Source organism: Globicephala melas, chromosome 5 (genome assembly GCF_963455315.2).
Source record: "Globicephala melas chromosome 5, mGloMel1.2, whole genome shotgun sequence".
Lineage (NCBI taxonomy): Eukaryota > Metazoa > Chordata > Mammalia > Artiodactyla > Delphinidae > Globicephala > Globicephala melas.
In genome coordinates this window covers 27,914,739-27,942,447 of record NC_083318.1, presented here as the reverse complement: position 1 = coordinate 27,942,447, position 27,709 = coordinate 27,914,739, and the positions used below count along the sequence as shown (strand labels likewise).

Sequence of the window (27,709 nt, the reverse complement as noted above, 5' to 3'; positions counted from 1 at the left end):
TTCACACCTGATGACTCCTGGCCCGGGGCTCTAGGTAAGCCGCTCACAAGGCTTTGGTACAAAGTTCGAAAACTGAGCCTTGATAGTGTGACACCGGAGACGCTCGGGACCCAAAAGCGGGAAACTGCAAGGAAAAAAGATTTCCTAGTCAGGTCAATATCCAACAAAACAAACACCCACACCCACGAATTGAGACGCGTACCCAAGAGCTGGCGGAAGTGACGTAAGGCCAGTCGCCGGAGGAGGCGGGGCAGCCGAGGGAACGGCCTATTGGGGCCCGGGAAAGCCTGGGGGTGTGGCGGAGACGGTGGCCAGGCGCCGGCCTGGGCGCGCCGGGGGCGGGGCCTGGGCGCGCGACTCGCGGGGACTGGCCTCTTTCGGCGCCAGGAGGCGGTCACTGGATCTGAGCTTGGGGATCTGAGGCGAGCGAGGGGCCATGAGGACAACGAGGGAGTCTAGAGCCCGCTGCCCGGCCCTCCTCCCTCGCACAGCGGCGACTCGGCGGCCGCTGGAGTAACCGCTGCCTTTGTTCCGAGCGCCTGTCCCTCCCGTCGCCCTAGCCTCTCACTCCGCCGCGCTCCGGCCGGCCCGCCCTCGGTCCCCGAACCCCCATTCGGCTCGTGCCGCGCGGATGCGGCTGACGGGCCTGGGTTTGGGCTTTGAGCTGGAGGAGGAGGAGAAGCGGCGGCACCTGGGCGGCATGCAATGGGGAACTGCTGCTGGACGCAGTGCCTCGGACTCCTCCGCAAGGAAGCTGGGCGGCTGCAGCGAGTAGGCGGAGGCGGAGGGTAAGCCCCCGGGGGGAGGGGCCCGGCGCTCGCTGGCTCCTCCTATTCGGCCCCTGGCGGGGAACCCCTTTCACTTCCCCAATGGCTTAGAGGAGGCTGGGAGCCCCGGTACCCTCACAGCTGAACAGGCGTCGAGCGGGTTGTCGTAGTGGAGGCCCTGGGAAAGAGGTAGAGAAGGGGGCGGGGTGTTGCTCTTGCCTCCTCCGAGCGAGATTCTCGCTGGGCGCGCTATCACGCGGGGAAAGAGTGACGGGAGGCATCATCTCTAGGAAGCACGGGGCACCCTCACATGAATGGTCAGTAGAACAGGATCCACGGCGACCCGAGCACTGCCTACGTTGAGCTTGGTTTATTGCTAAAGCTGGTAGTAGCTATGTGTTTGATTCTCTCTTTGGCTCTGACAGAGCAGGTGGAGAATCTCTTCCAAAAAGTTGATGTCTCTGAGAGATTTTTTAGTAGAAGTCATTTGGATGCTGGAGTGAAATAAGGTTTCAGACATTGAGCACTTCTTTGATACTTGCGAATTGCTGGGTTTCCACTGGGCATTCGGATTCTTAATGTTAATAACAAGAGGAGCAGTGTGTAGCTTTTTCATATTAATTTTTTGGAATTTCGAGGGGAATGCCATACCCTGATTGCTACCCACAAGCTCTGTAACACTAGGGAAATCACAGTCCTTCTGAAGTTCTCTTGATTAAATCTGGGATATGCCTAGGTTTTTCTACCCACACCATCCATAGAATAATAGAATTTTGTAATTATTCCATTTTTGTGTTTTTTATTTCATAAGGTAGTGAAAAACTTAAATTCCTTGGAAATTGGCTTTGTTGTTGTTGTTAAATATTTCCCAGGAATTCAAACTTACAATTGAAAATCTGAACCACACCACTTTATGTAAGGAATAAGACATTAATTTTGCACTTTCTGGAACAGATTGCTAAGTTTTCACCATCTGTCCCATTTAACCAACATCATTAGGTAATAAGATGTTCAACATACACATACTGAAAACAAATGATTTATCATTTGGATCTTTTGGCGATGTAGATATTATATGAGTCACTCATTCGTTCATCAGGCACTGTGTGACCTCTGATGCAGAGTAGTTAGGGTTTTACACTAAGTGTCCCTTGAATGGAAAAGTAAGGACTTGAAGACTTTGTGCCTAGTTTTAGTATTTTGGTTTTCCTGACTTAAGGGTTATTACTGTTACAGGGGAACATGGCAACTCTTTTATCTTTTCAGCAAAAGTCATCTAAGTTACTTCTAATTTTTATTCGTAGCTACTCATAATAGTCAAGCTGCTTAAATAGGCTTGCCTAAGGACTAGGTGCCACAGAATCTTTGGTTTTGTTAATATTTTTATTTGTTCATTTGTAGTTGTGTTGTAGAATAACTAAAAATAGGATCTTATACTCAAATTAGGTAAGCAAAAATCATTTATATTTCACTTTGGAGTACATTGTTTGGTGTCTGGGATTTTGGGGTTTTGTTCTTTCATGGTGATTTTACAAACTGAAAATGTTTTCCTTAGAGTATAGCATTAAAATTACAGGTTTTACTCCCTGAGCACATGAACTTGACAGCATAGGGAAGGGTGAGGGGAAAATCAGTGAATCATTGTGAGTGTTAATTGTCTGTAGATGTGTCATAAAAGCATAATAGCTGGATCTGTACTCTTCTGGCTGTGGGCAAAACTTGAACAAACAAGTTCTATTGCGGCAGTGAGAGTCTGTGGGTTGTGGACACTGTCATCTAAAACAATATAATAATGATATCCATCCTTTTGTTTTAATCCATAAATGTAGGTTTGAACAGTCAGTTACTTGAATCTTCTGATTAACTTATTGTTTTATATTCATTTTAGGAGCTTCTAATAAACATGCAGAGAGGAAGGTGGTTATAGTTCATTGTTGTTTACAGAATAAGGTTAAACTTTACCTCTCATGTTAGTAGTTGCTTTTTTTTAATCACCTGGTAGTTCTGATTTTCTTTCAGTTATAGGTCTAGGTACTTAACTAGTAGTTCATCTAAGGGCAAAAAAGTTGAGGAGCAATCTGAAAAACTTGATTTATATTTTGTCAACCGTAGGTGGAAGAATCCTGGGCTTTCTTAGGCTGATTTAAGCTGGGCCTCACAAGGGTACGTTATAATCCAGGGCCTGATTTCTTAGCCTTGTAGATTTCCCAGGGGTAGCTCAGAGTCAGATCACTCACTTTTCACTATCCAATTTCAAAACCAGAATTACCTATTTTTAAATTTATAACATATTAGAGAATTCTGGTATTTTATATTCTAGAATATGTAGACTAGTCAGAATATCAATATCAGTGTTAAGGTATGCCAGAAACCTTGCTACTAATAAAGTTATTTGATGGTTAAAGCAGAGGGAGTTAAATATCTTCAAGGAATAACATTTAGACATCCTAATGAGTCATCCTTTTTCACTCCAGGGAGTTTTGCCTACCACACATTCTAGAGGGCTCCATCTGCTGGTCAGCTCTCCTTTTTTTTGGGTAGTACGAGAAATCTTTTGTATAGACACTTATCGTGTTCTTAATTTTTTTCTTCCTCAAACTGAAGGTCCAATTAAGTTTTGTTGTGTTGTATTTTAATTCCTATTTCTATCTTACCATATAATTGCACGTAGTGGTTCCAGTTAAGATGTACTGTAGGTTTATATGAAAGTATGCTCATGTTTTATATCTCTCTTGATATTTAACATTTGTTGGCCTTTTTGGCTGCAGCAGCAAAGTTGCCTTCAGACAATAATTTACAGTGATTTGGTGTTTTCTTTACTGGTAAAAAATGATTTTAATAATAGCTGCCAACATATGATTACTTCCTGTGTTCCAGGCACTGTTCCTAAGTATTTTACACTATCTCATTTATTCCTCACCACAATTCTGTGAGGAAGGTGAGTACTATTATATACACTGTAGGTTGAAAATTGAAGCTTAGAAAGTTTAACTTGCCTAAGATAGCAGAGCTGAGATTGCAGCCCAGGTCCCTCTGAACTGAGAGCCTTTACCCTTAACCACTAATATCTCATGGTTTTGTATTAAACATTATAAACATTTTATTAAACATAAATATTATAAACATTTAGTTGCTCTATATCTCTGTGCATTATCTTGTACTTTGTCACTGGGAGCTCTTATGCATATATCTCCACAACTTGGCTCTTTATTCTGTGTGATAAGCTGTCTTCCTTTTCTTGAAACTATGCACTTGACCTCTGCAACATTGCTTTTATCTTTTTATTTTCCTGTTCCTGTCCTGGCTATATTTACTCTCTCTACCCATTAAATATGGAATTTTTCTCTGTCTTTTCTTTATGTAGTTCCCTTAATTTCATCCACTCCTATGGTTTCAACCACCACCACTTCCAAATCTCATGTCTTCTGAACAGACTTCTTTTCAGAGGTTCAGCACTGTATTTTCAGTTGCCTATTGAAGAGATATACTTAGATGTACCAAAGCTCCTCAAATCAACTTATCTGAAGTATCTAATATTTAATATTTGTGTCCCATTAAATATCCGAAATAGTGCATTTCCTTTTCCCCTAGATTTTTTCTTCCTCTGCTTCGTGTATTCCCTAATCAGGGATTAGGGACTCCCTTAACAGCTCTGTTCACAGTCTCTATACTACCAACTTTATAGTCCTCACTAATCAGCTATTCAGTCTTTGCTTAATACATACTGAACCTGTTTCCTTCCTCTGTGCTTCTTCCTTAAACTTTGTCTTTCACATTGCTCTCCCTGTTGTATCTCTACAATTCATGCCATCTCCCCTTCCTGTCAGTAGAGTTAAGCTTTCTAAAAACCACACTGGATCATGCCATTCCCTTGCTTAACAATTTCCATCTGCGAACTATTTCCTACAGCTAAGTTGCTCAACCTTTTTTTCCTTCTGTGACAGATGATGAGTTGCATGGCATTCAAACATGCAACATAATGTCCATCTGAATACTCAGGATTATATGCAGTTCTGCATTTGGGTAAAGAGTATGATCTCACTCTTTGTTCTCTCATTCAGAAAATCATGTCAGAATACAAATCAGAATAACATTAAAAGGAAAACAATGACTCTATTCTAATTTCAAAAAACTTAACTCATTCATAAACCTTAGTATTTTAACTTTTTTGATAAATGATAACCTTCCAATTCAGAGTAGTATGAAGTGCAGACTCCTGACAAGATAACTTAACCTTAATCTATTTTACCAGGCTAATTGCATTTTCTAATTATATTTTCCTTACAGCATAGCATTAAAATTGTAGATTTTACTCCTTGTGCACATAGCGTGGCAGCACAGGCCGGGGGAATTAGTGAAAGGATTCTCTGCCATTCTTTCACTTGGTACATCCCCAATGGCCTGTATACCAGTTGGACTATACCTGTTTCTGTTTTCCTAAATGAACTTGTAAAATCTAGAGAACAGTATTTTCTCCTTTTTTTCCCTCAAGATAATTCCCTAACTTTGGCATCACTCACATAGTTAAATATATATCTTACCAGTTTTATGTTGACTTACTTTTTAAAGAGACCGTATAGAGAATGAGAATTTTAAATATTTTATCATAATGTATATTGCTAAAGTATACTAATCAGTAGTTATTATTGAATGATTCAGTTTGGTTTTCTGCATGTTTGTCAGCTTTGAGAAATATACAAGCATAAGATATTTCTCTTGAAATCTCAGAAGTTAGGAAGGAAAACAGTAGCAGACTTAAATGGATATGAATTTCCTGAACATTCTGTGTTGTACCTTGAAGACTCCCCAGGGCTGTGTTCTGAATCTCACTCTGTTCTTCCTTAATATATTTTCCTTCCTTAATGTACTTTCCCTGGGTGATGGCAGGAAAACAGATGACCTTACCTACTACCTGCATACTAATGAGCTCAGTCATCTCAGTCTGAGCCCTGAATATCTTAATTGCCTACTGAGTATTTCCCCTTGGGTATCAAACATAACCTCAAATTCGGTTTGTAAAGTTGAGCTCATCTTTCTTTCCTGCTCACAGTTCTTTACTCCTTTTCTTCATTTTTTTAAAGCCCCAACCATTTTTACTACTTTGTGTCCTACTTTGTGAGTAGTGAAATAATATACGGTTACCAAAGCCATGAACCTGCGAATCATAATAAACTCCTCCCTTTCACTCATCCTCTAAATCCGCGTTGTCAAGTTCTGAATGTCCCCTACCATTTTCTTCAGTGGTTTACCATACTTCTAGGATAAAGACTGAAATATTTAATGTAGCTTTCAAGACCTCCCATTATCTATTCCTTGCCTTTTTTTTTTTTTCTGCCTCATTTGTGCCACACTCTTCCTTGAATCAGTTTCTTCCCTTTTTAGTTAGATAACTCCTACTCATCTTTTAGGTGCCAGCTCAAGGATTATTTCCCACAGAAGTCTTCCCAATCTGTTTCCTACCCTCAGGGGATGAGTTCTCACACCATGATGGAACCATCTTCCTTATCCTCTCAGCACTTCCTCAGGTTATAATTATATCTGAAATAGTGTCATTATTTGGTTAATGTCTGTCTTCCGCTCTCAGTGTAAAGGAACAAGTTCATGCCTATTTTGCTTACCATTGAATACACAGCTCCAAGTTATGTGCATAGTATGTAGTAGATGTTTAGTAAATACTTGTTGACAGAATTAATGTATGCAGTCTTGATCTTTTCATTCCCCTTTGCCTTTGGTAGCTGCTGCTCCCTGAAACATTCCTTTCCACTACTTGGGGGCCTGGCTAATTCCTTCTCCTTCAGCTGATTTTTGATGCTCTTCATCTGAACGTATCCCTTTCAGAGCATGGTAGTTGTTAATTTACCTGTGTGCCTACCCCATTAGACTGTAAACCTCCTGGGTACATGGGTCAATTTTTACTCACTTCTATACTTTAAATATAAATACATAGCTATGACTGTCATTCAGTTATCCAGGGAAGTAAGAAAAATTAGAACATTCAAAATCATAGACACATAAATGGCAACAGTTTCTGAAAGAAGAAGGTGGTCAACAATTTCAGATGCTGCTCACAGACTGCAGAGGATGAACGAGAAAGAACTAAAAGACCTCTAGGATCCCTTCTAGTTGTTGATCTCCTCTAAATCAGGCTCCTCTTAAAGGACAGTGACTCTTTTTGACATGTTTTCCATCTTCAACATGTTTAACAGGAGAATTTGTCTCTTCCAAGGAACACAATAAATGTTTTGAACATCCAGTCTTCCTCAATTTGCCTTCATTAGGGAGGGGCTTATTTAACAGTAAATATTATTACTTTATTATTACCACCTATGTTGATGCTGTTCTACCTGGAAAATCTGTTGATGGATCATCCCTTGAGATCTGAATGCTTAAATCTTCACTGAAGTATTTGGTACTAATTGAAAAACAATGTGTCCATCATCTTCAATGTAATAGTTTTTGCCAGGCTTCTATTTGTAACCTTTCCAATTTTTGTCTAGAAAAGAAGAGTCTTGGGAAGCTTTTAATTTTTAATAGACTGTGGAACAGTTTACCATGGTTCTTCATTATTTTTTTATAATGTCAAACAGAAGATATAAGGAAAGACTATTATTTTAACAGATACTATACAGGAGAATATGAAGAAAAGGAACAATAACAATGTAGGATTTATGAGAATTTTTTAGTTATCTTTTACTTAAGTCACTTTGATATGAGTATTTGCCTGCTTTCCGTAATAACATGTAGAAGCATAAAAAACTGCATTTGCATTCTATTCTTGATGAGACTGATTTTATCCTTAATAAAAGATTGTCTTGATATCTGCCTTCACAACATTGACAAATAAATATATATGCAAGAATTGCCACTTTTGTACGTCTTTACTTTCAACCTTTTCCAAATACCTTTACATGCCACGATCATTCAGAGTATGATAGCCTATCTTTTCTACCTTTTTAATATCGTTTACATATTTGAGTCTACTTTCACATCGTCAGCGATAGTAGAATAGTTATATAGAAACTTACATTACTTAGAGACAGCTCTCAGGGGCATAAGGATTGTGTATAAAGGAATGTCCATGGATGGCTTTGGAGAGAACTAACACACCATTGTAAAGCAATTATACTCCAATAAAAGATGTTAAAAAAATTTTTTAAAAGAAAACACAAAATATCAGGACGGTTTTTTTTTTTTTTTTTTACAGTGGTGTGTTAGTTTCTGCTGTATAACAAAGTGAATCAGCTATACATATACATATATCCCCATATCTCCTCCCTCTTGTGTCTCCCTCCCACCCTCCCTATCCCACCCTCTAGGTGGTCACAAAGCACTGAGCTGATCTCCCGGTGCTATGCAGCTGCTTCCCACTAGCTATCAATTTTACATTTGGTAGTACATATAAGTCCATGCCACTCTCTCACTTCTTCCCAGCTTACCATTCCGCTTCCTCATGTCCTCAAGTCCATTCTCTACGTCTGCATCTTTATTCCTGTCCGGACAGTTTATAATGGGAAATACTGAAAAAGTCACATTGGAAATGTGTTAGGCTTTTAAGAATCCAATAATACAGAAAGATTTTAGTTTCAGTTTCTTTCATTTACTGCTTAAGTAATGGAGAGCACTCTGAAATCTGAAAGGATACTTTCAAAAACTGGCTTTCTAATTACTTTTAAAATATGTATCACAAAGTTTCTCATCTTCTTTTCAGATAAATTCCAGGATAAAGCTCTTCTAATAAAAATGTTACCCGAGTTTGCCAAATTGCGTATTACTTTAATCTATCAATATAATCTTAGCATTTATGGTAGTAGGAGTCAGTATGTGCCCTTTGTGAGTAATAAGGTCTCAATCTAATCTGTCCTAAAAGGAAAGCTTAAATTTTCTTCCAAACTTATTTTGCTTTTTTGTTTTCTTTCCATTAAAATTTTTTTTGCTATTTTTTAATTTGCTCTTTTGCCATTCTATCTCTTAGACTCTTGTTTACTTATTAGACAGGACTTTGGTTATGGGGACAGAAACCCAAATCAAACTATCGTAGGCAAAAGGTAGAATTTCTTATAAGGATACTAAGTTTGTCAAGTACTAAGGAAACAATGGGCAGGGCAGGGATGCAACTGGTCCTTAGGAATGACTTCAACACTGTCAGAACACTCTTTCAATTGATTTCATTCCTCTTTGCAGGTTGTCAGAAGTATAACCCCTAGCAGCTCCCTAGAGCTCTCAGGAGGGTATATGTCTGCTCAGTTTCTGTATAACCCTGAACCAATCAAATGAAGTCTGGGGGATGGCTATGATCTAGGTTGGTCAGATAATCAGGGAGCCAGAGTCATGCAAGAGCATGATTGTCCTCACCATAGTTAGATATGGAGAGAGGGGACAGAAAAGATAGATTTACAACAGCCAACACCTTGGGCTTCTACTGAAGTTAGCTATATATCTGTGTAAAATTGGGACAGAACACAGTACTCTGCCGTCTAATGTAAGTGTAGTGCAACAGTTACTTCCCTTGGTTTGTATTGAAGACAGTCTTAGCTTCAGGCTTTGCTTCAGCAGTGAAGTCACACTGATGGCTTATACTGGGATGCTTGGTATTAAACTTTATTTTACTATTCAGTTATATCATTCAGTAAGCCTGGAAGAGGAAATAGATTAATCAGAGACAAACTCTTCATTCAGGGAAGAGAGTGATGGTTGCTGAGGGAGAACGTATAGCACTTTATGAATGAATCCTAATGCCAGAACACAGTGCTACTGGAAGGCTCAACTCATTTCTGTTTTTATTTGAGAAATAGGGAAAATAAAAGAATGGGAGCACTAGATGCCTAGAGAATTGGGGTATTTTATTTATATTGGATATGTTCCATGAATTATTAGATCTATGGGATGACAATACCAAATGTTCCGTTTCTACCAATGATCTCTTAATGGGCAATAAAACTGCTTTGCATCTGTTAGCAAATAAAGATTGTACTGGAAAAATTGCTTTTTTTATTCTTTATGGTAATAAAAACTTAGTCATGATAATATACCATTCTCTTTTACTGAGCCCATCTGCCACCTCTGCACACATACACACATAATACAAAGCATTCTGACCTGTCCTAACCCCAGGATTCTTCCCATCTCTCAAAGGGGTGCTTTTTGTTCAAGAGTCCTGACACATTAGGAACCCACAGTGTGATTTTGGATCCCCATGGGAGGATGGGGGGGTCTTCTGTGTCATCAATTTAGGCAGCAATAACAGGATCCACATTATAAGTGAAAGTCTTAAAATTTCCTGGTACTTCCAGTAGTAAAGGAGCTTGAGGGGCTCTGTCCTGTACCAGCTTTCATACTATAGTAGTTAGAGGACATATAGTTAATAGAATGTGGTGATATCTTTGGAGCAGATATAACAAAGGAGATGCTTATTTGACTACATGTAAGTTTCACTAGTAGGAGCAGAAGATAATAACTAGAATTTTTAAATTTCAGCTTTATTGAGGTATAACTGACAAAATTGTAAGACATTTAAAGTATACATTGTGGTGATTTGATATATGTATACATTGTGAGGAGAAATTAAAATTAAAGTCAATATTTCACCCTAGTTGGAAAAATTAATGTAATGGATTATTTGGTAGATGTATATGTGATGTATATTGTTTTTCATTTTCTTTCTTTTATTTGTGCAGGCATGGGATGAGAATAAAAAGCACCTAAGCTTTATATAAACACATATCCCACCATCTAGAGATAACTATTCTTAGCATATTGGCCTATATCTTTTTTAGATTTTTGTTGTTTTGCAAATGTTTAACAAAATTGGGAACATGTTCTTATACATTATTTAACACAGCAGTACTTTAACAAGATATTTTTCTTGATACAGTAAAAATAATGAGATAAAATTTTAAATTTAATTGTATTCTGTTCTATGTAGTAAATATAGTAAATTAACTTATTATTACAGGTATAGTAAATATTAGGACCAATAGAAAAATATTGGTTGACTAAACACTTTTAAACCTACAACTAAGTTTAAAAATCTGGAGTGTTTATATTCTTATGTAAGTTTAGTGGTTCCTTTTTGTAAATATAAGATACTATACATTGGAGAATTTAAAGTTGCTTTTGAGGAAATGTTTTTATGCCACTATATTAACTCAGTTTTAGGATTGATTGTAATTTTTAAAGTTGTTTTCCTGTTTTTCTTCCCAGATCCAAGTATTTTAGAACATGCTCAAGAGGTGAGCACTTAACTATAGAGGTAAGTAGAGTCGTAAATCTGATTGAATAAAACTACCTTCGGAAGGGCAGGAGAGACACTTTTTTTTAAGTAAGGGGAAGGCTCTGTACCTAAATTTAGTATGGACTCTTTATATTTTAATATTAGATAGCTAGTGAATAGGAAGAGAATTGGAGTGGTGGGGGAAGCATGAATAGGGGAGAACAAGTTTGCAAAAGATTAAGATCCCATTCTTCTAGTAGAATTGTTATTTCTACTTAAGAAGTGGTGGGATTTTTTGTTTGTTTTTGTCTTTTTTCTGCCCTATACAACTGAGCGAGAGGGTACACTTCTATCAATTATAGTGGCTTATAGTAGCCAGTGATTCTAGAGACAGATCATTGGTCTGCCCTAGTAGAGGTCTGGCAGAATCAAAACAGCAAGTTGATTTTGAGCAACTCCACCATATAATTTTTTGTGAGATATGTACCTTAGACAAATATTCATCCTAACACTCACTTTCTTGTTGTTTCAGTTTGAGAATCTAGTAGAAAGTGATGAAGTAAGTATTTTCACAGCAGTATAAAATTCATATTTGTTCTCATTAGTCATCTCATAAGTTCTGACAATTATTTTTTTAATTTTTATTATATTCTTTTATTTTAGAATTTTTACTTCTTAGTTGTTATTTTTACTTTTTAGTCCCTTATCGTTTCCTTCTTTTACTAATTTATATTAGCAAATTATTCAGAATTTTCTATTTAACATATGTAATAATATATATACTACATATATATTATAGTTTCATACATCAGTTATATATTATATGTGTGTGTGTATGTATACATATACATAAAACAGGTTTTTAAAGTATTCTGTAGAACTTGAGAAACTTTAAAAAAAGATATTTCTAACATCTTGCCATCTTACCTAAGGTAAAATTCCTCAGCAATCCAGAGTAGACCCATTGTTTGACCATAGTTTTTATAGATTTCTGAGGGTAGAATTTATACATGTTTGTTCTGCAATCACTTTCTGACTTTAGCCATTATCTTTTTTATAAGTTATTCTTTTTGTTGATTTTTGTATTTCACCTCATCTAAAAATCAATTTTAAGATGCATCCCAAGTACAGAAATGTTAAAATGAAAAAAAAAAATACATTTTAAAATTAGTGAAATATGGTATACATTTCTTATGCACTGGTATAGTTAGAAGAGTTTTAGTTTGTGTGTTACTTTCCAACTTTGCTAAACTAATTATATGAGTTGGTGTAAATTATTTAACCTGCCTTGGGCCTACTTTCCACATCTCTAAAGTATATTTGACTAGAAGAGCATTGCAAGTTTTTTTTTTCTTCATCATTTTTGTTTTCTAAGGAAAGAGAAAAATGTATTAAACCAAATTTAAATTATTCTTTAGCCCAGCATTTCCCAGAGTGTGTATAGAATACTAGTCTCAGAGTGTAAATTGGCATATTAAAGGTTCTGGGAAGAACTATTAGAAAAATTGTTAAAGAACTGTTAAAGAAAATTATTTAAACTTGTCCAATTTAGCATTTCCCAAATTAATTTGAGTATAAATCTGTTTTTAAAATAGTAATACATATTTATTATTATCTGGTAGAATATATTTGAGGACCTGTCTTAGCCTTTTGTTTCCCAGTAAAATTTCTCCCAAATATTTTAGTGTTTCATAGAATCTCGTTTCTTTCCCTTTTCAGAAGTAACATTAATTTTGTGTATTTTTTTAAACAAACACTTAACATATTTTTAAAGTTTCTGACAAGTACTAAATGTAAGATTTCTGTTAACCTTCAATATAGTTCATCCCCCCATCATACAGCTCTTTAAAAGAATGTGTGATTCCAAGTGTTTTCCTAAGGTGCGTTTTGTTTGGTTTGAGTTTGTTTGTTTGTTTGTTTTGCTAACCAGTCTTTTCCTCTCTCATGTCATAGTTAGTGTTTGGTTTAGTTGAATGTCACATCCTGCTTTGTAGTGCTTTTTCCTAAGTTAATTTGGACCATTTGAAATTTTATTTCTGCTGTTACTTAGTCATATATTTTAATTGTGAGATGTGAATAGCACAAATGTGTAAGAAATGCATAAATCCAAATCAGTCTTGAAAGTAGTTACAGTTTGCTTTGGAGGAAAAAACTGTAGGTAATTTCAGAATCCCAGGAAAGAACAAAAGCAGTCTCGTTATCTGTGGTAGTTACATTCTATGAAGTTGCCGTGAATACTGAATTAGTGGATACTGGAACATTACTCCTAGGAGAAATACAGAATTAGCTTCCTACAGGCTTCTGATCACAACATTTTCATCAACTGATCAATATATAACCTTGTTTTATGTTTCTGTTTGACACCTTATTTTAGTGTATATTATTGATTCATTAACTTTGAACTCACTAACAACAGCGCTAATAATTCATGCCTGAATGAAGCTTATCTAACACATGTATGTGTAGGCACATGTAGGCATGTCACACCTTCTTATGATTAGGAACAATAGACAGCACTTCAGCACTACACATGGGCGTCATTTTAAACAGCAAAATCAGGAACAAAAATGCAAAAAGTGACACTGCATAGGCTGCAAAGAGGGCACAGTAAGAGTGCTGAAACAGGAAGACAGAGCATCATCTTCTACTTCAACTGGGAATGTGTATGTCAGGCAACCAGATTTTTTGCTGCTCTGTGTATGCCCATGAATGACCATAAGAGTGAGGGGAGCATTGGTTTTGATGTTGCAAATAAATTTTAACTCATTGGTGAATTTTCAAATCTGGAATCTGCGAATAATGAAGATCAATTGTAAATGATGAGAACATAGAGAATATGTTGTCTAGTACCATCTTGAACCCAGAAGGTCATTTGGTGTAGAGTAAATATTTGTTATAAAAAATTAAGAAATGTCCAACAATTGGTTGCTATATAATTAAGATAGATAATAAACTAAATTTTGCCTTTGAGAAATAGTAAAATGTTAAAGCTTTTTGTTTAAAACACTTTTAATAATGAAATTTATTACCAAGGTAAAATAGATAAGCAGAAAATATTTTGATTAAATAAAAATTTTATTGGCTTGCCTTAAATAGAATTCAGCTAGTGAAATTTGTATAATTGTTTAATTAATTCTTGCACAGGGGGAAAGCCCAGGAAGCAATCATAGGTAAGGCTTTTTTTTTTTTTTTTTTTAATAAAACAAACAACTTCTATGTGAACTATAAGAAGCTCTCTAAAAATCCAGGCTCTGTCATTTGCTTGCTTTGAGGCATTGAACAGTTTACATTTCAGGACCTTGGTTTTCTCTTTCTATAAGATTGAGGCAATATCTCAAAAGGTTGTTTTGAACATTAAAGAATTTAATCTACATAAGTGCCTAAGTGCTTTCCTACTGAACGTAAGTTGTTATATATATTTTAGTTTTAAAAAACTATTTAATATATTAATATTGATAAGTACATTTCTTTGAATTTGTAAAACTTTATCCCCCTTTTGCTTCCTTATGACATTCTAAAACTTGTTTTACTAATCATGTTTTTTACTTTATATAAGTAATACCTCAAAAAACAAACAAACAAAAAGCCCTAGGCAGAAGTTAGGGCTAAAGGAACAAAAGTAGGAGACATTACCTTATACATGGCTGGTTATAACCATGATAATTATCAAGACCTGAAGTTGGGGAAGGGGGAGGAAGTGGGGTGATTGGAGCATGGAGAGAGAGCAGTTGGTCTGAAGACTGAATAGGCAGACACTAGAAGAGGATTCAGAAGATAGCCAAGAAGCAGTGGGCAAAAAGAACCAGGAGAGCATAGAAAGCCAAGGGAGGAGGTAGAGACAGACTGACAGATGGAATGGAGGGAATGGTCAGCACTGCCACATGAAACTGAAGAAATATTATAAGGACTTAAACTGTCTCATATTTGGCAACATAGAGGCCATTAATTACCTTTGTTAGAGTTAGTAGAGCGATGAAAGCAGATGCAGACTGTCATGAGTTGATGAGAGAATGGGAAGTAAGGACATAGAAGGGAAGAGAAACACAGTTGTTAGGAGCAAGGAGCTAGACTACTTGGGTTCAGATTCTAGCTTTGCCACATACTATATGACTTACTTGGACATAATCTGTCTTCATCTCATTTCCCTCATATGTATGATCTCTGTATCTACCTTACAGGGTTGTTTTGAGAATTAAAATTAGTCAATATATGTAAAGCACATAGAAAAGAACCTGACACATAGTAAGTGCTAGATGTGCTATCAGTAAACTTTTAATTTCAGACATTTTGGCTGAAATGAGAAGGAGAGAGCGAGCAGTAGTTAGAGATAGATATAGGTCAAATGAAAGTTTTTCCTTCTTCCTTTCTTTCCTTCCTTTCTTCCAATCTTCACAAGGAAGAGAGGTGAAAACAGACAAAAAGAGTAGACTGAAGAAAAGAGGTACTAATTGATGGAGCAATGTCCCACAGAATTCTCTGGAGTGAAGGTGGTGTGGGGTAGCATCAGTGATGAATGAATCAAGTATAAGTGTGACAGGTGACCTTGAACAAATTAAGGAATACCACCTCTTTAGAGGAAGGAGGGAAGAGTAGGGAGGATAGACTTAGGTGAGAGGAGGACTGACAAGAAGTTGAGGGATTTGATGGTTGGAGACATGCTCGTCATGTCTCAGAGTGGGGTGAAATTGACTTCTAAGAGAAAAGACTTTGAATGAAGAACTTAAGGAGTGTGTTTGTGAAGATTTTGAAGTAGTTAGCATAGGATGTGAGAGGGAGTTGGCCATGTATAAGTAAAGGGTTATTGCTAGGGGCAGAGGGCCAAACAGATGTAGGATTTTCTCTCACAGCTCTCAGCAGAAAGAGCTAATCATGGAAATGATCCAAGGTCAGAGAATGAGTAATCTGGGTGAATAAGGCATAATGACAGGTGTGCAGGAAGGCGAGTATGTGGGTAAGAAAGTACTTCAGATTTGCCACAGAGTCCACACTGGTTGTAAGTGAAGTAAAGCCAGAAGATGATCAGGATCGATAAACTGAGAGAAAAGGGAGGATCAAGGGCCTGGGGTGGTTAGAGGGATTGAGCAGGATAAATAGGGCAGTGGGTATGAGAGTTAGGAGTTCCAAAATGATATGAGGGCTGAGATCAGAGTATAGTATACTGAAGTTTATATTTTATGATGAACATTTTGGGATATAGTCAGATGGCTGAAGAGCCAAAGTAAAGGGAGTCCACATTTCTTTAAAGTTGATTTTAGGGCTAAAAAACGGTACTCTGATAGTATATCATCTTATATACCAAATTATAACAAGTATTAGAATGTATGATTTTTTACTCTAACAATTGAAATCATAGCATCAAATTGCTTTAATACATTTTTGACAGTAAAATTTCATAATTTCACTGATTTTATGAGTATTTTATTTAACTTGGACTCACCAGCACTTTTTTTTTTCCTTTTCTTTCTTTTTCTGCCTTATTTTTCTCTGTAGGCCTCTTACTGAGGAAGAAATTGTTGACCTAAGAGAGAAGCATTATGATTCTATTGTTGAAAAACAGAAAGATCTTGATATGAAAATCCAAAAAGAGGTAAATAGTCTTATGTTGCTTAAGTATATATTATCATAAAGTCTCTGTTTATATGGGAAAGATGTCATTAAATAATATATTGCATATGAACCTAAATTTAGATACATAGAGGTGAAAATGAGTTAAAAGTTAAAAAATTATTCCAGCCTATAATAATTTGGTTTAGTTTGGCACAATTTATCAGAAATCATATGCTGCCAATAAGTGAAGAGAATACATTCTTCTGAAAATAATTTCTGAATTCACAAGTAGGGACTCTGGCAAGATACATGCACCTTTGTGTTTAAAACTAACTTTAAAAATTACTCTGTTTCACAATAAGTGGTTTATTTTTTAAAATCTTTTTTTTTGTCTTGGATTTATTTATTCTTAGTAAGTGAACCAAGTACTTCTAACAATCATAAATGTTATATTTACTTTAATATATTTACAGAGGTGGCCTGTAATTATAGTTTTGCATTCACTAAACTAAATGGAATACGTCATATTCCATTATACATTTAAAAATAGTCTGTTTAGTACCAATTAGTGATTTCAACAGCATTAACTTAAGCTACACAATAGATGCTAATATTAGGCTAAAGAAAAATATTGTGTTTGATTTTTAAATTTGATTTGACTTGCAGTAGATTATCATTAAAGCAGTTCGTATGCTATTATGAATGGCAGGAACTTAAATTTGGAAGTAATTTTTTAATAACTTGATGGTAATAAAATACAGGACATGTGTATCAATGCACCATGAACTTTGTGAAAGCTTACTTCGCTTTGGTAGACAGTGATGTGATTGACCTTAGTTTTAAAGACCTTGGACTAAGGAGGGCCCAAACCATGAAACTAATCAGGGTGATCGGCATTGGAACGATTGTTGAGAATGAAGATCACTGCATATTCTAAGGAAAGAAACAGTTTTGTATTTATGCAAACTAGATGCTCTACTTTATAATTCAACTTCTAAAGAATTCTGTAACATGTTTGATATCATTTGAATTATTTTGTAAAAAGAGAAATGAGAAATCGCAGAAATTTAATTCTATTATGCTTTGTAGAGCTCAGTTATTTTTTTAATAATTTATTTTTTATTTTATAAATAGAAGCATTTTATTTTTAGAGCAGTTAGACAGGTTCTGATTTTTGTTAATCCTTATTGTTTTGTTCATGTACAGTTAGCCTTACAAGAAGAGAAGTTAAGACTAGAAGAAGAAGCTTTATACGCTGCACAGCGTGAAGCAGCCAGGGCAGCAAAGCAGCAAAAGCTCTTGGAGGTGAGGGGAAAAGACCCCGACATATATTAGGGCTGCTTTTCTCCTGATTTTCTTTGACAAATCTTAGTTGGGACTTTTTCCCCCTAGAATCAAGGGCTTCTTATTCAACAACAAATGTATTTATTCCTATACTCTTAGGAATTTTAAAGGGAAATTAGTTGGTCTTTAACAGCTAGAAATAACATCAAATTATATGCTTGCTACTGAGTGCTCTTTAGCTTTAAATTACCAGAAGCTAATTCTTGTTTATCGCAAAAATGAACTTTATACTTTTCCAAAATTCAGCATTCTTTTGGAAAAATAAATATACTCTTAGATGAAACATTGCAAAACTAACCTTTAAATATCATTTCTGCAGCATTTTTTAGTTTATTTTGTGAGTTTTTTTTTTTTAACAATTTCTTGAACTGCTAGACTTTCTTATACTTCCTAAAATTGGGTAAGCTGAGCGATTTTGCCCCATAGGAATACTCTGTATTTCTCATCTTTATATTTGTGTCTTTGGGAGATTGGGAGTTTGGGTCTTGGGAAATCTTTGATGTAGTATCAGAAAAAACAACAGATTTATCATATCTTACCATGCTGTATTCAAACATGGCATTGTTATAATGCCAGACAGCTATTAATAATAGACATTTATGGAGCCCTGGCTAAGTGTCAGTAACTGTTCTGATTAGTTTACATGTTTTACCTTGTTTAATCGTCACAACAATCCTAGGAGAAAGGTAGTGTTTTTAATCCCCATTTTATAAGTGATGAAACCAAGGGACAGAGATGTTAAGTAACTTAAGATCCTACAGCTAATAAATGGCAGAGCCAGAATTCAAGCACTGCTTAGCCACTTTTCTATTTAGTATTTAGTATCTTCCTCCATCTTTTGCCTATGTGAACTCTACTGCAGTGTTAACTGAAGTGTAGTACAAGGATTATGTCACATAATTATTGTAACTTAGATGAACTAAAAAATCATGTATCATTTTCTGTGTGATTTCTATGGGACCCATGCTCTTCATCTCTCTCTCTTTTTTTTTTTTTGGTGTTTCAACAGATTAATTAGATTATGTGAGGGAGTATCTTTTTTATTTTTATTTTTTACTAACTTCTAAGTAATGGGAAAGTTTAAAAATTAACTCACCTTCTACTAAGAAAGGAAAGTATTTTTCTGGTTATAATTTAGACATCTCTTTTTGCTATAATAAATTCTCTGCTGCTTACCTTTTAAAGACTACCTTTTAAAGACTAAAATGATTCCATATGCAAAATCTGAGTTCCTGAGTTTTTTCTTCCTTGAATAAATATTGATATGGGAACACATAGCAGTCTGTACACATATGCTGACACAAAGATACACAGATACATGCAAATTCATTTGATTTTAACAGTAGCCCTATGAATTTGCTAGGACAGTATTATAGCCATCTGTAGTTTACAGATGAAGAAACAGAAAATAAAGGACATGCCAGGGACATACAGTAATAACTGTCAGAGCCATAACTCTGACAGGTTTTCTAAATACTCTGTTTTTATTATTTCTGAGTCAAGCCAGCCAGGTCTTTTAGATTTTTTAATTGCTACTTATTTCACCCAGAATAGAACTTCATATACTGTTTTAACTATTACTTTCCAGTTATTAGAAGTTCTTAGGTGTAATAAGGAAGTCAGATATACCAATATATATTTTTTAAGTTATTTTTTAATAACAGTATGAATAGTCTGACCACTTAAGGATTATACACTGAAAAATTGAGAGAAATTCTACCCATGAATAAGAGAATATAGAAGTGAACAGTGATTAATTTAAGGAAAGAAAAACTTCAATGGAATAACTTTTAAAGTTTTTTTTTCCCCGAAACTAGAAAATAACACTTTCTGGCATTGCATGAATAGTGTTAAAAAACATAATTTTACAACAGAGTGATTTTGTGTTGCATTATGTTTCCAAAGCAAGAAAGACAGAGAGTTTTGCAGCAATACCATCCTTCAAACAATGGAGAATATCAAAGGTAAATAGTGAAATATACTTCTTCCCTTTGTGGTAGAAAATATTATTTCCAAAGAGAACACAGTACACCTCTGGATGCTTATATACATATTCATGTGTATATGTTGCATAAAAAATGATTGCTTCTTGAAGACACTTGTAAGAATACTGAGAACATTTGCTTTCTTTATGTTGGAAAATGATCATCATTTATTTTAAATTGACTTTATTGCATTCTTAAGAGTGGTCACATCTTTCATACAGAATATGATGCAATAGCACACTGAATGCCTTTGGATAAATTGTTTATGCCTTGGTTGTTTGTGTTTTCCTTAGCTCCTCTCTTTTCTTATAATAAAGTTTATGTGTGATCTTTTTTTTTTTTTTGGCTGTGCCATGGGGCATGTGGGACCTTAGTTCCCCGATCAGGGATCAAACCTGTGCCCCCTGCATTGGGAGCAAGGAGTCTTAATCACTGAACAGCCAGGGAAGTCCCTATGTGATCATTTTTTAGAAGATGCATTTCAATGTCACATTTCCAGGAGTATTTCCTGCTCACTCAAAGAAAATTGTTCATGCTTCATTATTGTAAATTACAAGTTAAACTTATGGCTAAGCTTTGGATTTTGACTTCAAGACTAACCAAAATCTTATTATTTTTCAGTTTATTGCTAGCATTAGGAAAAGTAAGACCTGTTTTGACTAGGTTATTCTAATTGTACAGCAATTATGAATTTGTATGGAATAGACCTTTTCAAACCAAAATGCCATCATTTAACTTAAGCATGAATTATGTTGTATCTACTATGAATATATAAAAAAAAATTATTTCACTTTTATTACAGTTCAGAACCAGAAGATGACTTTGAATCTTGTTTGAGAAATATAAAGTCACAGTATGAAGTATTTCGAAGTAGTAGTAAGTCTTCTAAAATATCTGCGTTCATTTTAAGGTTACTTTATGCCACGTTAAACAGATAATTGAAGATCCTGGCTCTGTTTTTCTAGAAGAACTTTCTGCCCTTCAATTTGTGTTGCCCAAATAAGTCAATTAACTAGTCCTTAATTATACAATTTTATCTTTCCTTTTTAAAAAGGAGTTGGAGAAACAGGAACAGACTCACAGATACAGAGAACAGACTTATGGTTGCCGGTGGAGGGGGGAAGGGGAAGGGATTGATTGGGAGTTGGGGGTTAACAGATGCAAACTATTATATATAGAATGGATAAACAACAAGGGCCTACTGTATAGCACAGGGAACTATATTCGATGTCTCATAATAAACCATAATGGAAAAGAATATGAAAAAGAATATATGTGTATTAACTAAATCACTTTGCTGTACAGCAGAAATTAACACAACATTGTAAATCAACTATACTTCAATAATATAAATTTTAAAAATAAATAAAAGGAGTTGGAGCAAAGAAAAACCTCAGGCTATTTCTGTAGATATGTATAGGGAATCAGGAATTCCTTTTTCCATTTCCACTCTGTTCTCACCTCTCCTCCTCCCAGAAAAGGGAAGCAGGTACACAAAAGTGTATTTATTTTACTTACTACAAATTATAAGATTAAACTTTTCTCCAAGTTTCAAAAGTCAAAACTCCTGTGCTCCCCAGATAGGGAAGAATAGTAGTGGTTCCTTTTGAAAATATAGGTGCTTTTCATTTATCATTTTTAGTTTTTCATTTTTTTTGCCCCCTTTTGTAATTGACTATTAAAAATACTGCCTAGAGTTCATCATATTTTAAAAATTTATAATTCATTTAAATTTGCATGTGTACTGTGCTATATGGCAAAAAAAAGTAAAAAGAAAGCAGGAAAAGCCCTTTATACTATTTCTAACAGAAACTTACCGGTGTAATGATTTCAATAATTGTTTTTTACGATGTTATGATTTGAAGAGAGATGATTATTGCAAAATAAATGGTTGTAGTAAAAGAGTATAGCTCACCACATCTAATTGTATTTGGTGTATATTCTAGGACTCTCATCAGATGCCACGGTTTTGACACCAAATACAGAAAGCAGTTGTGATTTAATGACCAAAACTAAATCAACTAGTGGAAATGATGACAGCACATCTTTAGATCTAGAATGGGAAGATGAAGAAGGTATTTTATATTTACAATTTTCCTGAATATTTTTTTAAAGGAATTTTGCCTTTTTTTTTTAAAATTTTATATATTTATTTATGGCTGTGTTGGCTCTTCGTTTCTGTGCAAGGGCTTTCTCTAGTTGCGGCAAGCGGGGGCCACCCTTCATCGCGGTGCGCCGACCTCTCACTATCGCGGCCTCTCTTGTTGCAGAGCACAGGCTCCAGATGCGCAGGCTCAGTAATTGTGGCTCACGGGGCTAGTTGCTCCACGGCATGTGGGATCATCCCAGACCAGGGCTCGAACCCGTGTCCCCTGCATTAGCAGGCAGATTCTCAACCACTGGACCACCAGGGAAGCCCTACCTGAATATTTTTATTTAATATGTGTTAATTTATAGAAATCTACTTTGTGTTTTACTTTATTTAAACTGAAATGAATGCAAGGCCTTGAAAAATCAGTGTAAAAATTTCTTAGACTCTTATATTTTATCATTTGTTGTAAATTGTTTAGAAAGTTTCTGAATTCTTTTTTTTTAATTGTTTTTATTTTTGGCTGCATTGGTCTTTGTTGCTGCGCATGGGTTTTTCTCTCGTTGCGGCGAGTGGGGGCTACTCTTCGTTGCGGTGCATGGGCTTCTTATTGCAATGGCTTCTCTTGTTGCGGAGCGCGGGCTCTAGGTGCGCGGGCTTCAGTAGCTGTGGCACACGGGCTCTGGAGTGCAGGCTCAGTAGTTGTGGTTCACCGGCTTAGTTGCTCGGCAGCATGTGGGATCTTCCCGGACCAGGGATCAAACCCGTGTCCCCTGTATTGACAGGCAGATTCTCAACCACTGTGCCACCAGGGAAGTCTGAAAGTTGCTTAGTTCTTAGTGTTTCTTGAGATTTAGAAAATAAATGTTGTTTCTCATTTTAAGGTTTTTGTAATCCAGCCCATTTTACTCTGTAGGAATTACTGCCCGCTTGTGAGCAACCTAAAGCCAAAATTTAATTAACTTTTGGTTCATAATAAATAAGCAATTTGTTAGTTCTGTTGGTAGTACAAAAGCCATAACACAGACATGAGTTTGAATTTTACCTGGTATACCTTCCCAGCTATAGTACTTTAGATAGGTTTCTTAATCTCTCTAAACTGCAGTTAGTTCATCATAAAAAAGGAATTATAAACCTACTTTGAAGAATGATAATTCACTATTATATACTGATGGTCTAAAAAAGCTTGGCACATAATAGACAGTCAATAAATATTTGAACAAATTAAATCATGAATGTTAGGAGGAGTAAATAAAATTTATATAAAACACCCAGTACATAGTGTGGCACATAGCAGGTACTCAAAATTATAGCTAAATGTGGACTTTTTTTTTTTTAAAATATTCAGCTATTTCACTGAATAAGGCCCAAGTCTTTATTTTCATTTTAAGAAATAGGTAATCCCAAAAGGAAGAATCAGTTACAGAATAGGGAACTTTAACTTTAATTTTTTTTAATATTCAATATCAAATATTTCATAGAATTTTGAGATGGAATAGACCTTAGATATACTCTAGTTGAGCCATTTGTTTTATCAATAAAGAAACTGAATAACTTTAGCAAAGATTGCGTTAATTTACTTAAGTCTTCTCAGCTAAACACTGTTTCCCCAACCCTATACTTTTGTTATTGTGTATTTATATCCCAATCTAGATTTTAAATTTATTTTTATTTTAGCATCTTGTTCAATTTGATCTAAAGCCTTTCAGGTGTTTTAATTCCTGATTTGTCATCCTTGCTGTATGCTAATCAAATTTTTAGATAACATGACTTTCAAGTTTGTTATTCAAATTATTATAACAGAATTATTAAACTAGACTAGGTAGAAGACAGAACCCTCTAGAAACCTGATGATGTCTAATCCAGCTTCCTTTAGACATATTATTCAATTAAGTACAAATCCACAAACTTATATTAGTCTCCAACTCATATTTTTATTGTGTCTATAAGGATGATTTAGTTTGCTAGGTTGAGTGTGCAATTTTGGGGGAGTGACAGACAATAGTGATAGATTTATTTTTTTTTTTTAAATGTATTTATTTGGCTGCACCAGGTCTTAGTTGTGGTATGCGGGATCTTTAGTTGCAACATGTGAGATCTAGTTCCCTGACCAGGGATCGAACCCCAGCCCCCTGCATTGAGAGCGTGGAGTCTTAACCACTGGACCACCAGGGAAGTCCCTAGATTTAAATGTTCTTTTATTATTGTAGGATCTGATTCTTTAAGCTCAGAAAACAAAATTATTGGGTGTGTCTAGAGATATTCTCTTATAATCTCTTTTCTTAGATTTTAATTCTATTAGCAGTGTTGATTCTGCACTTGCAAATTCAAATTTCTTTTCTGTCCTCCCTCTCTTCCTTCTGCCAAAATGATGTTTTTTTCTTCAAAGATTTTTGATGCTCACTTTACTGATCAGTTTCTTTCTGTTCAGAATTAGATCTAGAACAGTTTACCCTAGAAATGTCTCTACTTTGTTATACTAGAGTCAGACTAGCAAAAGAGCACAGACTTTGAAGCCAAACTGCATGGAATCTGTTTCTTGCCCCACTACTTCTATTGCTATGTGACCTTGGGCAAACCACTTTCCTCTTTCTGCCCTAGTTTCCTCAACTGCAGAATGGGGGATAATGATAGTACTGTAGGTAACTTCATAGAGTTGTTGAGGATCAAATCAGTTAACATATGTCAAGTGCAAACAACATTAACTGGAACCTAGTAAGTGCTGGAAATGTGTATATTGTTATCATTATCATTAGAGTTACTATTATCTCTGAGAAATGAAATTGTCATCTAGGTAGGAAAGAAGTTTTGCAGACACACTAATTTGGCCGTACAAGACTAATAGCAATTGAAATCCTCCATGCATTCTGCTTTACTTATGGCTCTTCAGAAATTTCATCTTACTAGATTACCAGTGTTGCATAAAACTGTCCTTTGTTGAGTATTAATGTTCACTGTAGGATTATACCCTAACATTTCCCTTAAGAAAGGCTTCCATATGACTGGCTTTTTAAGTTAATTCACAAATCAAGTCTGATAGTTTGTCTTTTAATATAGCTCTTTAAATCTTTACTGAGATTTCTAATAACCCTGCCCATATAATAGGAATGAATCGAATGCTTCCAATGAGAGAACGTTCCAAAACAGAGGAAGACATTCTCCAGGCAGCACTTAAGTATAGCAGCAGGAAGACTGGAAGTAATCCTACATCTGCCTCAGATGATTCCAACGGGCTGGAGTGGGAGAATGATTTTGTTAGTGCCGAAATGGATGATAATGGCAATTCTGAGTATTCTGGATTTGTAAATCCTGTATTAGAACTGTCTGATTCTGGCCTAAAGCAATATGATGTGGATCAACAAAAACGGTAGGGAAAAATTGTGTGATCTTGTTTATCAGTTATGACCAAATGTTTAAAACCAACTAGAATGTATAAATGGTTGTGCTGAGCCTTTTTGTAAGAGGGGAAGTAAGAAACATGTTATAAATGCTTATTAGAAAGGAATAGGAATGATAGGTTATATCTGAATTGCTTCAGAATTAAGTGCAATTTCATCATCTGCCTTCTGCTTTTCAAAAACAATTTAATGGTTCTGTCATGTTATTAATTAAATTTCTTTAACTCTTTTCTTCATAGCAATCCTGTTTACTGTTTGTAGATTTTCAGCTTTTAAAATAGTTTTATTAATTTCACCTTGAATGCTTTCTTAACTCTGTTTCAGTAGCTAACTGCGAAAGTATTAAGGCATTTTGTGTTAATTCTCAGCAGATGTGAAGGGAGCATGAGGAGGGACTGCCAGATTCAGATTCAGAATAGTGTTCCCTTTTCCAGCATTATTCATTCCTATGACTTACTTAAATTTTATTATGTGATAGTAAGCACAATTAATTTGAGTAGATGACCCGAAAGAAAAGCCGAAGTATCAGTTTCTTTCTACACTTGTTGCATATCCTACTATAATAATGTTGACTCAGTCTGAACAAGGTATGTGATATGTTAAGATAATCTTTCAGAGTTTGGACACTTAAAGTGAGTAATCAAAAGATATTTAAGAAAATATATATACTTAGGTGGGTTTTTTTGTGTTTTGGTTTTTTGTTTTTGTTTTTTTTGCGGTACATGGGCCTCTCACTGTTGTGGCCTCTCGCGTTGTGGAGCACAGGCTCCAGTCACGCAGGCTCAGCGGCCATGGCTCACGGGCCCAGCCGCTCCGCGGCATGTGGGATCTTCCCGGACTGGGGCACGAACCCGCGTCCCCTGCATTGGCAGGCGGACTCTCAACCACTGCGCCACCAAGGAAGTCCTATACTTAGGTTTTTCACTTCCTTTTCTGTGCCACTATAAATGAATGTTGACTTTAATTGATATAGTAAATTTCTATCTGTCATTTTTTAAAATTCTGTATTTCCAATGAATGGTCTTGAAAGATTTCACACAGAACATATTCTCTGTGCATGATTTATTAAGAAGGGAAAACCTGAAAAAGGTAATACGGGTATTTCAAAGTAAATAAAATCCTTTCTGGCATGAAAGAATCCATTGATTTTATTAAGCTTTCCTTTGCCTTGTAATACAACATGCTTTAATGGGATGGAACTAAGTAAATCAATATATATAACTGAATTTTACGATATACAGTTAACTTTTCTTTTCTCTAAAGTTTACGTATCAATTTAAAAGGCCAAGGATATAAGACACTCCCTGATTGCTTGTCTTGATTTTGCTGAGGATTGAATATGACTTTAGTAAGCAAACTGTTTTTCAATTTTTCCTTAGTGTTTTTTTTTAATTTTTCTTGCAACAATGACAGTGCATGTTCTCGAAAATATAGGAAGGTCCAGATATAAATAGTAATTTAAAGTTCTTGCTATACTTTAAAAATATCATGTGGCCCTTTCAATATTTGAACTGCTGGGCAATGACATATATAGTTTTGTCACCTTTTTTTATCTCATAGAAATAAATATGACACTTTAAATATGTAAATATATTAGGTAATGCTGTTATTTATGTCTCAACATAATTTAAGTTGTAGCTATGTCATTGGAAATATTTTAAAGATAATCTATATTCACGTTGCCTGTGTTATGCTTTTTAAAGTTTGTATACATCAGATGTATATTTTTGGTTTGGCATAAGCTACTATTGTAATTTTTCTTGGCATTTTGTTCATAAAGAATTTTTTGAAGGAATGGTAACTTCTCAAAGATTGTGAATAAACACATTTTTACATTTAAATAATTTGATTATTATAATAAATTATTTGATTATTACTAGTTTTACTCCATAAACATGCAACAGTTTTGACTCCTGGCTTGTAATTATTTTATTAAATCTGCTATGAAGACAAAAAAGAATGAATTGGTAAAGCAGGATGGAACTAAACTTGAAAATGTGTTTGAACTGCTAAGAAAAGGATATCAATTTTCTTGCTTTGTATGTTTATAAAAAACACTAGAAATAACATTTATTCAGCAAATATTGGAGAATCTACTGTATCTGGTAGGGTGTTAGGGAGAGTGAATTTTATTTGATGTAGAATAGGAAGCCACTGACTTTTTGTAAGCCAGAGTGTACAGTGATCAGATTTGCATTTTCGAAAAATTCCTGTAGCTGCTATGTAGAGAATATGCTGTAGGAGGGCAGAAGTGGATATATGTATAGTACTCCCAGTGGGACATGGTGTGGCTTGGATTGATAATTGCTATAGGAATGCAGAACAGATTACCTTTAGAGGTAGACCAACAAGATTTTTTTTCAGTTTTA

General features: G+C 35.4%; 1 protein-coding gene across 3 annotated transcripts; it reads left to right on the top strand.

Annotated features, from left to right (window-relative positions):
- Positions 1 to 343: 343 nt before the first annotated feature.
- Positions 344 to 26,638, top strand: AP1AR (adaptor related protein complex 1 associated regulatory protein). Of its 3 annotated transcripts, XM_030864054.2 has the most exons (10): positions 344 to 788; positions 10,968 to 11,016; positions 11,510 to 11,536; positions 14,122 to 14,147; positions 16,468 to 16,564; positions 17,731 to 17,829; positions 19,774 to 19,832; positions 20,656 to 20,729; positions 21,800 to 21,928; positions 25,048 to 26,638. In XM_030864054.2, the coding sequence occupies exons 1-10, from the start codon at positions 706 to 708 to the stop codon at positions 25,311 to 25,313; spliced, it is 909 nt and encodes a 302-aa protein (XP_030719914.1). In that variant the 5' UTR covers positions 344 to 705; the 3' UTR covers positions 25,314 to 26,638. The 3 variants fall into 3 exon arrangements, with proteins under 3 accessions (XP_030719914.1, XP_030719915.1, XP_060155081.1); XM_030864055.2 differs by lacking the exon at positions 17,731 to 17,829; XM_060299098.1 differs by lacking the exons at positions 344 to 788; positions 14,122 to 14,147.
- Positions 26,639 to 27,709: the final 1,071 nt, after the last annotated feature.